This window comes from Tamandua tetradactyla, chromosome 9 (genome assembly GCF_023851605.1).
Source record: "Tamandua tetradactyla isolate mTamTet1 chromosome 9, mTamTet1.pri, whole genome shotgun sequence".
Classification (NCBI taxonomy): Eukaryota; Metazoa; Chordata; class Mammalia; order Pilosa; family Myrmecophagidae; genus Tamandua; species Tamandua tetradactyla.
In genome coordinates, this window is record NC_135335.1 from 36,423,862 (window position 1) to 36,435,999 (window position 12,138).

Below are 12,138 nucleotides of genomic sequence, written 5' to 3' on the forward strand. Positions count from 1 at the left end.
TTGTTCATTACTAACAAATAAAAACACTACTGATTTTTGGGGTATTAATCTTGTACCCCACCACTCAGCTAAATTTGTTTATTAGTTCTAGTAGATTTATGGTGGATTTTTTCAGGACTTTTTGTATATAGAATCATGTCATCTGCAAACAGGGAAAGTTTTACTTCTTCCTTTAAATATGGATGACTTTTATTTCTTTTTCTTGTCTAATTGCTCTGGCTAGAACTCCCAATATAATTTTGAATAACAGTAGTGACAGTGGGCATCCTGTCTTGTTCCTGATCCTAGAGGGAAAACTTTCAGTCTTTCACCATTGAGTTTGATGCTAAGTGGTTTTTTCATATATGCCTCATCATTTTGAGGAGGCTTCCATTTCATCTAGGTTATCTAATTTGTTGGCATATAGTTGTTAATACTATCCTCTTATAAGCCTTTTTGTTTCTGTGGGGTCATTAATAATTTCCCTACTTTCATTTCTGATTTTTAGTTATTTGTGTCCTCTCTCTTTTTCTGTCAGTCTAGGAAAAGGTTTTTTATTGATTTTTCAAAGAACCAACTTTTGGTTTTGTTGGGTGTCTATTATTTTTTAATTTTCCATCTCATTCATCTCTGCTCTAATCTTTGTTATTTTCTTCCTTCTGCTTTGGGTTCAGTTTGCTCTTCTTTTTCTAGAACTTCCAGTTGTGAGGTTAGGTCTCTGATTTGAACTCTCTTCTTTCTTAAGGTAAGCATTTAAAGCCCTAATTTCCCTCTCAGCGCTGCCTTCACTGTGTCCCTTAAGTTTTGGTATGTTATGTTCTTATTTTCATTTGCCTCAAGATATATCCTGATATTCCTTGTGATTTCTTCTTTTGCCCGTTATTGCTTAAGTGTACATTAATTTCCACATATTTGTTAATTGTCCAGTTATCCTTCTGATTTGATTTCTAGCTTCATTTCACTGTGTTCAGAGAAGATACATGGTTTGATTTCAATTGAGACTCATTTTTCAAGCTAAGATACGGTCTATTATGGAGAATGACTCATGTACATCTGAGAATGCGTATTCTGCTGCTGTTGTGTGAAGTGGTTCTAATATGTCTATTATGTAGGTTTAGAGTTCATTCAACTTTTCTATTTCCTTATTGATCTCCTGACTAGAGGATTATTTATTTATTTATATATTTATTTACTTACTTATTGGCTTAAAATGGGATTTCATTGACTCACAATTTTAAGGCTAGGAGAATTCCATATTAAGGTGACATCAAAGTAATTCTTCTTTCTGAAGACTGGGGTATAAATCCCACCTCTCTAAGCACTGGGGTGGTGGCCAGGATCTCCTTGAATGCTGAGGCACAGGCCTCAAAATCTATTAGCATCAGGATAACAGTACCCTCCTTGAACAATAGGGCACAAGGCCCTCCCCCTCCAAGTACCAGGGCAAATGGCCTATCCCTGCAAGCGCAGGGGTAGTGCCACACTATCCACGCACATGGATGGGCCTGCTCTCTTGGTCCAAGGAGATCTCTTCTGTCCAGACCTTGGCTTTCATGGTTCTGACCTTGTAGTCATTCTTCTTATCATTCCTTTTCTACTAGGAAATACAAATTTCACAAAAACCTTATAAGCTTTGCATGCAGTTCACATAGGTTCAAACCATCAAATAAGAGACCTTTCCACAGATCTTTCCTGCATTTCCAATCCTGACTTCCACTGAAATAGCTGTTCAATTAAATACTCACATGGAGCTATATTCTCTGGGGATTCACTTTGTGGAAACTCAGGGAGGTCCCGGATAGAGCCATTTCTAGTCCCAGTCCCAGAGTGCACTATTTGGATAGGCTTAGAGTTTTCCAAACAACCAATTTCTGGTTTCTTTGTGCTTAATAGTTCAGTTCTCAGTTTATCCCTTTCCTTTTGCATTTTACTGTAAGCTGGAAGGAGAACCACCCTGCACCTTCCACACTTAGACTGGAAATCTCCTCAGCTAAATATTCAAGTTAATCACTTTCAAGTTCTGCTTTCCATCCAAGATCAGAACTCATTTTCTCCAAGTTTTATGCCACTTTAAAATAAAGATCACCTTTCATCAAGTTTCTAATATCACATTCATCATTTCTTTTTCTCCAAGGCATAGCCATTCTGGTAAAAGGCCATAGGTACCTTTGTGGAAGGCTGAAAGGAAGATTAATGGTATAAATTTTGGGTAGTGGGGCATGGTCCTTCCCCAAGGGGACTGGGCCTTCCCTTCATTCAAGGGGCTCTAGGTCAATAAACTGTCTCAAGTCTGAGAAATGATTGAGGGGGCATGGTTTTCTGTTTTTTGTGATTCAAATTAGACTGCTGTTGACCTAGACCTCTTCTGCTTATAGAAATCAAGCAAGAATTTTGTAGATTGCCCATCTATTTCACTTCTAGGTACATCATGATATACATAGCTCTCTGCAGGTCAGAATAATATTACTGCTCTGACTCTGCTGTCTATTATGACAGACATGTCAAATTTATCTTTAGCAATTAAGTGCTGCCACTTGGCTTCTGCAGACCCTTGGTCCAATTATCCTCATTGTGTTTAAGGATCCAAGTTCAGTGACAGCAGTTTCCACAGTAGTATCTCTCTATCCATTATTAAAACTGGTGTATTAAAGTCTCCTGATAATAATACAGAACCATTTCTCCCTTCAAATCTGTCACTATTTACTTTATATAATTTGCGGTACATTCGGTACACATATATATTCATAATTATTATGTCTTGTTGATTTGACCCCTTTAGCAGTATATAGTAACCCTGTTTTGTCCCTTGTAACTGTTTTTGACTTAAGGTTTCTTTTATCTGATATTAGTATAGCTACCTCAATTCTCTCTTGGTTACTATTTGCATGGTACTTTGTTTTCCCATTCTTTCACTTTCAAGCTATTTCTGTCTTTGAATTTAAGGTGAGTCTTAATGATAGCATAGAATTGGGTCATGCTCTTTTTATCCATTCTGCCAATCTCTGCTTTTGACTGAAGAATTTAATCCATTTATATTTAAAGTAACTAATGGTAATGCAGGACTTTTTCCTGCCATTTTGCCATTTTGTGTTTTTAAGTGTTATACCTTTTTTGACTCTTAATTTTTCCATCTACTATCATATTTATTTGATTTTTTTAATGCAGCATTTTGAGGCCCTTTTCATTTCTTTCTGTATATATTTTTCATATATTTTCTTTGTGGTTACCATGGGGTTAAAACTCAACATCCTAAATCTGTAACAATAATGTCTGACTGGTTACCAACTTAACTTTTATAACATACACATAAACTTTTCCTATACCCCTCCATTTCCCACCTTTTTGTTGTACTTTGCTTCAAATTATATATTGGTACCTTGTATGTCCCAAACCATAAATTTATCATTTCTTATTATGAATTTGCACTTCAGAAACTTAAGAAGTAAAAAGTGGGGCTATATAGCAAAAATATAATACAATAGCACTGGCATTTATAATTATCCATATAGTTACCCTTACTGGAGGCCTTTATTTCTTTATGCTGCTTTGAACTAGTCTAGTGTCCTTTCTCTTCAGTGTGAAGAATTCCCTTTATCACTGCTTGCAGGGCAGGTCTGGTAGTGATGACCTCCTTCAGCTCTTGTTATCTAAGATGTCTTAATCTTACCCATTTTTTTTTCATTTTTAAAATGCATTTATGTATATATTTCATTGACACATCTTCACACACAACAGTCCATACATAGTGTATAATCAATAGCTCACAGTGTCATACATAGTTGTGTATTCATCACCATGAACATTTTTTAGAACATTTGCATCACTCCAGAAAAAGAAGACATAAAAAGAAAAAAACTCATACATCCAATACCCCTTATCCCTCCCTCTCACTGACCACTAGTATTTCCAACTACCCAATTTATTTTACCCTCTTATCCCCCCTATTATTTAATTTTTATCCTTTTTTTTTTTTAACTCATCTATCCATACCCTGGACAAAAGAGAATCAGACACAAGATTTTCACAATCACATAGTCACATTGTAAAAGTTCTATCTTTAAACAATCGTCTTCAAGAATCAAGGCTACTGGAACACAGCTCAACAGTTTCAGGTGCTTCCCTCCAGCCATGCCAATACACCACAAGCTAAAAAGGGATAGCTATATAATGTATTAGAATAACCTCCAGGATAACCTCCTGACTCTGTTGAAATCTCTCAGCCACTGAAAATTTGTCTCATTTCTCTCTCCTTCCTTTTGGTCAAGAAGGCTTTCTCATCCCAGGAGTTCTGTCCCACATCATCAGGGAGGTTTACACCTCTGGGAGTCATGTTCCATGTAGCGGGGAGGGCAATGAGTTCACCTGCTGAGGTGGCTTAGAGAGAGTCTCACCTATTTTTGAAAGTCTTGTCAGATATAAAATTTCTGGCTGGCAGTTGCTTTCTTTCAGCACTTAAGTACTTCAATCTACTGCCTTCCTGCCTCCATGGCTTCCAATGAAAAATCGGCACTTAATCTTATTGGGAGTGCCTTGTACATAAGTCACTGATTTTCTCTTGCAGTTTCTAGAACAATCTCCTTTGTCCTTGGCAGGGAGCAGTTTGATTAATATGTCTCGGCATGTTTATCTCTGAGTTCATACTGTTTGGAGTTTGTTGGGCTTCTTGGATGTGTATATCCATGTGTTTCATTAAATTTAGGGACTTTTCTGCTATGACTTCTTTGAATATTCCTTCTGTCTCTTTCTCTCTTCTTCTGAGACTCCCATAATATGTATAATGGTATACTTGATGGTGTCCCACATGTCACCTAGGCTGTGTTTGCTTTTTCTTATTCTTTATTCTTTCTGCTTCTCATCCCGAATCATTTCAATTGTCTTGTCTTTGAGATCACTGATTCTTCCTTCTGCTAACTCTAATCTGCTGTTGAAATCTTCAGGGAATTCATTTCAGCTACTGCAGTCTTCAACTTTAGTAATTCTGCTTGGTTCCCTTTTAAAATTTCTCTCTTTCAAGATTCTCATATTGTTTGTTCACAGTTTTCCTCATATTATTTAGTTCTTTTTCTGTTATCTCCTTGAATTTACTGAGGATCTTTTTTTAAAGCCTTTGTCTGGTATGCCCAAAGGTGGGTCCTCTTTGTTGATGGTTTCTGAATTTTTAACTTGTTCCTTTGGATGGACCACCATTTCCTGTTTCTTTGTTTTGTAACCTTGGGTCGTACACTGTACATTTTAATATTTTACAGTGTTAACTCTGGGATTTAATCCCTGAGCTGCCTGGTCCTCAAGACTAGTGATGTGACAGAGAGTTCCTTGAATGGCAGGAGCTAACAAAAACAAAAAGCCAAAGCAAAATACCTTTCACAGTCTTTGCATATTAGCTCTGCTGTGGCTTATAGACTCCTTCAGAGTTTAGCCCTGTTATCAAGAAGATTTGCCAGAGCTGACTGCAAAGTACAGGGTCCTCTGTCTTACCTGAGCCTGCATGGAGACTGCTTCTTGCCCTCGCCTTGTATTAGCTGGTGGCCTTAGGAATAATAAGCTCACATAAATTCAAATGTCCCCTGTATTAGTCAGGGTTTTCTAGAGAAATGGAACCAACAGGAGATGTCTATAAATATGAGATTTTATAAAAGTGTCTCACACAACTGTGGGGATGAATGAGTTCAAATTCCATAGGACAAGCTGTTAATTGACAACTCCACTGAAAATCACTGATGAACTCTCCAGGAGAGGCTGACTGGCTGAAGAAAAAAGTGCAAGTTCTCTCTTTTCCCTTAAAAGTCTTTAATGATTGGATTAAATCCAACCTACTGGATTATCTCATTGCAGAAGACACTCCCTTAGTTGACTGTAGCCACCGATGCAGTGAACTGACCGATGATTTAATAAACCAGCTTTCTGGTTTATTAACCAGCCATGAAATGTCCGTGCAGTAACGATTAGGCTAGTACTTTCTTGACCAGACAACTGGGCACTGTCACCTGGCCAAGTGACACATGAACCTAACCATCATACTACATCCCTTGTCAACTTGGTAGCTATACATGCCCCCTTAAACCACACTTAATCTATAAATAGAACACATCCCCTATACTCCCTCTGAAATAAAACTTTCACCCCCTATGAGATGACTTAATCCTTAGTTCTTCACTCCAGGATGCTTCTCTGCCTTCAGGACAAACTGTGGAAGGGTAAGCCTGAGACAAGTTTCTTAGTTCAGTCTTTCATGCTTCTACCTGATAGATTGGCACTGATACCCAGTATGTGCATAGGGGTTACTCTGCTCCATTTGCTTTTTCTTGATTCTGTACTTCCTCAGTTACTGCAACTATTTTTGGAGGTCTAAGAAAGATGGCTCTGCCAGTTTTTGCTAGTTGTTCAAATACTCTGCAAGGGACAGTTCCCTGGAATGTCTTATGCAGCCATCTTGGTCTACCAGATGACCCATTTTAACCAATTCAGTGGCTTTTAATACATTTATAATGTTTTGCTACCATAACAACTAACTCCAGAACATTTTCATCATCAGTGCAGTTTTAATTTGTATTTTTTCTGACAAAAAACATTTACATATTCTTTCTAATCATTTTAACCTGCTTGTATTGATTCTTAAATAATAACAAGAAAAACTCTTCAGCAAAATACGCTAAAAGATTGGTTAAAAAAAAAGGACCAGCAAATGAGAACTATACATCTTAGTATAGTCAATGCCATAGCTATTGTTGTAAATCTTATTTCTGGAAATAAAAGGCAAAATTCATTTCACATAGTACCACAGGGGAGCAGGCATTGTACTCTGCTAGGCAAGGCTCAAAGAGAAAAGCCTGAATAACACTTAGGATCATTCCAGAAATAAGGTAAAACACATTTTCACTAATTATAAGGACACTTTTGTTGTGATTAGATTTATTCTAGTTGCTATTTTGGGCATGATACTTCTCCTTTAGAATATTTTACTATATAACTTGAGGTGTTATACAGATCAAAAATGAAAGAAAATGGTAATTTGCAAAAGAACTAAATTATGCAGAAGGTTACCTTTCCACTTAGCAACCAGCTTAGGGTCTGAAATTGTGAAGTTCGGACGACTTCTTGATAGAATACCTTTTCCAAAATAACCCTTCCAAGAAGAGAGAACAAAAAGTTAGTTCATGTTTAATTGCGAATTTTTTTTTAGCAAAAGCAGAATAACTCAGAGTTAACAACAGGTTCACTCCACTTTTCATTGTTTTATATTTTTCCTCTGATTATCTAGTGATTACCAAGAAAGATCTTAGCATCTTCTTGAGAGCTTTAAGACTACTAATAAGTTTTCAATCCATCTCATTTACTTCATGAGTAATGTTGCAGTCTATGTCTGATAAGCTGAAGACAACAGGGCAGGCAGAGGCAAAATTTCTTCTTTACACATTGCTGAAAGACACAAGGCACCTAAAAGCAGGAGCTACGTCTCCTCAAGTATAAAAGAATTCTTGAATTCTTTTGTGCCTTAAAATTGAACTATTACCATTGCCAATTCCAAAAGCAACATATATAGTTTATATAAAATGTTTTGAAAAGGCATATTTAGACAGAAAGCAGACCAGGGATTGCCTCTGGCTAGAGGTGGGAGCAGGAAATAAGTGTAAATGGTCACAAGGGCTCTAACTGGGGTAATAGAAATGTTCTAAAACATCACTGTGGGTGACAGCTGTACAACTCTATAATAAATTTACTACCATCATTGAATTGTACAAATACAGTCGGTAAAGTTTATAGTGTGTAAATTTCACTTCAATAAAGCTGCTAAAAAATGCCCCCAACAATGAATGCATTATGCAGGTGGAGGGGTGTGTAGGGAGAGAAAGAGAAAGGAAGAAAGGAGAGGAGGAAGAAAAGATAAAGGGAAGAAGGAAGCCACCCCAAACCTACTGTTGCTGCTGGAAGCCTCTTACCTAAGAGGCCCCCAACCAGGAGAGAAAGCAGATAGGAGCGAAGTACATTCTGAAGGCTCATCTGACTTCTCTATAAGCTGAGCAATGTCCCCTTTCCACCTAGGATGACCTGCGCCCATCCCAGTTACAGGAGGGGAGACCCAGCCAGGAAGGGCACTACTGTAATGATGATCACTTACTACCGGTACTCCCCAACCCAATTCTTTATATCATGGGATGTTCTTCCACAAAGGTCAGGGAACTCTTGCCCTGAACCACTGATTTGAAATCAACTCATAAAAAAAGAAAGAAAAAAAGTCTGCAATCAATAAGCCTACTCTATAGTTTCCTCTGAGAGTGGGGGGCGGGGGGGGGATTGTCACATTTTAGTTATTATATTTCTGTAAATTGCTTGAATTTCCTCCTTATTCTTTTTTTTAAATGAACATCCATTGCTTTTATAATTAAAAGTGGGAAAAAAGGTCAATCCACTGACCCCATTTTATTGTTGATTTGTGGGATCGTGGGGACATCCCATCTGTTGTTTCATTATTCTTATAATGTACGGCTTTAGGCCCTAATTAAAATTATACTGTTCCTACAACTACCAAACCACAAGATAAAAAACATGCACTGTTTCTAGTCTGTTTGAAGGAGCAGATGGGATGGGGGTTGTCAGGAATTAAGCATACCAAGATGGTCTGCACTTACTTTCCCATACAGCTGCTCAATATCTTCTGCATTCTTCACAATGATATTGTTGTTAATCATTTCAGCACGGTATATCCTGAATCCTTTTTTAAGAACATGATCCTGACCAAGAGGGATGGGCAAAGGAGACTCATAATTCTCATACACTCTTCTTTTCCTCTTTGGTGCATGAAAAACCGCTTCTGCCATTTTTCAAGGACAACTGTTCTTTATAAAGGGTAGACAACAAAGAGAAAGAAACCGATTGATGACTGTATGGATCAACACTGTGGGTTTATACACAGGGTTCAGAAAACATTTGTGGTCTGTGGGGGAAAACAGAATATTTATAAAGCAGTATAAGAATTACTATACTGGACTTATAACAAACCTTATACACTGTATGTTAATGGGCAATCTGAGATTTGTTTCCAAGGGCATTTTGACTAGCCTTTCACCTAACTTGATGACTTTATACCTCTCAATCCAAGCCAACTACTGTATCTGGTACTCAAGCAAAGAAACAGCGATTTACCCGAGAACTGAAAATAAACAATACTGTTAGATTTTTTGAAGCAGTATGTTGGTCTCTAATGCAGCATCTTCTAGGGATTTCAGGTTACAACTTGGACTTTCATTAGATTTTCATTTTTATACCTGACTTGTATATATTACATCTGCAATGTCAAAAAAGAAAAAAGTTTAATAGCTAACTTCAAGAACTTCCAATCTCTCAAACTAGAGAAAATAAAAAGTTATATTTTAATCTGCCTGGTTTGTTTAGGGTTTTCCCTTTGGAATTGCTGTTATGCTCTAAACAAAGCAAGGTTGAGTTATAAAGCTTGATAGCAAGGGTTCTGTACTCCAACCCACGTGTATGATCAAAGGGTTACTGCCACAAAACACTCCCCTCATAATCTAGTGTCACTTCTGCCCATATGACAGTATGAGCATGAAGAATTTGGATCATAGTAGGCCTTCTATGCACGCACAACTACCACTGTTATTATGTAATCTTGAACAACCCACTTAAGCAGGGCTGGAAAATAGTTATGGCAGTTCCTCAAAATGTCAGAGCTACCACATGATTCAGCAATTCTATTCTTAGGTATATGCCCAAGGGATCTAAAAACATGTTTATACAAAAATTTATATGCAAATCTTCACAGCAGGATAGCCCAAATGTGGAAACAATCCAAATGTCCATTAACTGATGAATAGAAAATAAAATGGGGTAAATCCATATAATGGAAGATTATTTGGCCAAAAAAAGGAATGAAGTATTGATACATGCTACAACTTAGATGAATCTTGGAAACACACAGTATGATTTAATTTATATGAAATGTGCAGAATAGGCACTAGAGACTGAAACTAGATTAGCAGTAGATTGCTAGGGGATGAAGGAAGGAGGAAATGGGGAGTGACTGCTAATGGATACAGGGTTTCCTTTTAGGGTGATAAAAACATTAAAAGACTAGATTGTGGTGATGGTTGCACAACTCTGTGACTACTTTTTTTTTTAATGCTGTATGGTGGGGGTAACATTTCATTCTTTCTTCATGTGAGTATCCCCTTATTGTAGCACCCTTTCTTGATTTTGGGGTTTTTTTTTTTTGTTCTTTGTTTTGCTTATGCTTGTTGTTTTGGAAGTGCACAGGCCAGGACTCGAACCCGGGTCTCCCACATGGCAGGCGAGAATTCTACCACTAAACTACCTTTGCACCCCGTGACTACATTTTAAAACACTAAATTTTATACTCTAAGAGAGTAATTTGTATGGTATGTAAATTATTCTCATTAAAGCTAATATTGCGAAAAACCAAATAGGACAAACCAGATATTCTCTAGTCTCTAGTTCTGTGGAAGAATTAAGTCTTGTGCTGAGCTCGGAAAACAAAGCAAGGGAGAAAGGAGTCCATCTGCCATAGGCATTTACAGATAATTTATTTACTGCCTTGATAGAACACCATGAATTTAATAGATGTTATCTGAGTAAAATTAGAACAGTCATTGGTAGCACAATATGACAGGCACTGGCTAAGCCACGTGCTATACACGTGGGTACTGGTATACTCATTTCATAGACAAGGAAAGTGAGGCTCAGAATGGGTAAGTGATTCGTCTAAGGACCCATTATTAGGGAAGATACAAGAGGATGGTAAGGCAAGGAACAAGAAGTGGTATGGAGACCGGCCTAAAAGGTGAACTGTGCCCAGTGCATACACAGATGTACAGGAAAGACCTGGCCAATTGTCAAATGGTTTGGAATGCAAAGCCTAGTTTAGACTTGAAGCCACTGCAGGTTCTTAAGTGAGGAATAACAGATCAAAAAGAGCAGATTAAGAAAATTAACCTGGGAAGGGTATAAAAACAATGGTCACAACCTAGGCTGCCCTTAGAATCACGTGGGGGGAGTAAAAAAAAAAAAAAACTCCTAATGACCAGGCTTTACCTACAATTAATTACATCAGAATTTCTGGGTGGGACCCTGGTGATTTCAAGACATAGCTAAGGTTTCCAACCACTGGTGATCAGAGGGCCCATTTAAACTAAGTCACAGAATCCTAATGGCCCCCATTATACAGATGAAGAAAGAGACACAGAGGAAGTGAATGCTACCCACATCTAAGAGACTGTTAGTTTTCCTTTCCTAGAACCTGGGCTTGTCTGACTCCAGAGTGCCTGTCTAGCTAACTTCTTTGCTACTCTATCAAAAGCAGGGCCTGTTCCTCATTCTTCCCCTGAGCTGATAAACTAACACCTTTTGGGTCTTCAGTAAATGTTTATTTCAAAAACAAACAAAAAGGGGAGCGGTTGACTCCATTTAATTTTCCAACTCCCTTGGCTCTGGCGCCAAATAAGCCTGGTTAAAGCCACCAGCAAAGTTCTCCTTCTCCCAATTAAGAAATATGTTCGAGTCTCCAACCGTGTACTTCCTGAGCTCAGGGAATCCGAGAGTAACACACAGAAACAAACGATAACACTTTTAAGGTTACTGTGTGTCCTAAATGGGGTAACTGCGAAGGCGCCTTTTCCTGGACCTAGCACGCAGAAAGTGCTCGCCAGGTGGTAGCTACAACTACATAAACAATTGGGCACAAGCCAAAATGTGTTAAGAGCCAGACAAGTTCGTAACTCCCTGTCTTTACTTATCCCTTTGCTTATTTCCTTGAGTGTCTTCCAACTAGTGGCTGAGGGTCCCCACGCCCAATGTTTACAAAATGAACAAACAGAAGTAGGAAAGGCTACAGGTGCAAGGAAAGAGTGATCGATTCCCAAAATTAGGAGTCCTGGCTCCTCGCTCCAGTTGTTGTAACGATCCCCAGAAAGTCTCTGGCTCTAAAGTCTTCGGAGGAGGCAATGTGCACCCCGGCTGCAGAAACCTCACAGACTCCCAACGTCCAGCAACCCTGGACACTTCCCTCTCCTCACCCGCGATACCTTACCTCGTCCCTTACGACGCGCCGGCCGTTACCAAGGCAACGCGGGCCGAGAAGAGGACACGGCTGCCGTCAAGCACCACGGCCGTAAAGCCGACGAATACGCAGCC

General features: G+C 38.4%; 1 protein-coding gene across 4 annotated transcripts in view; it reads right to left on the reverse strand.

Moving 5' to 3' along the window:
* TSEN2 (tRNA splicing endonuclease subunit 2) overlaps nt 1-12,116 on the reverse strand; it is a 52,121-nt gene extending 40,005 nt beyond the window's left edge. For 2 of the 4 annotated variants that reach the window (XM_077116508.1, XM_077116503.1), the window contains exons 1-3: nt 12,035-12,116; nt 8,607-8,808; nt 7,021-7,102 (exon numbers count right to left, since the gene is read on the reverse strand). In XM_077116508.1, coding sequence (XP_076972623.1) covers nt 7,021-7,102; nt 8,607-8,795 — 271 coding nt within the window. In that variant the 5' untranslated portion in view covers nt 8,796-8,808; nt 12,035-12,116. Of the gene's footprint in view, nt 1-7,020; nt 7,103-8,606; nt 8,814-8,976; nt 9,187-12,034 lie in introns of those variants that run through there. The other 2 variants (XM_077116504.1, XM_077116505.1) reach the window with 2 other exon arrangements.
* Nucleotides 12,117-12,138: the final 22 nt, after the last annotated feature.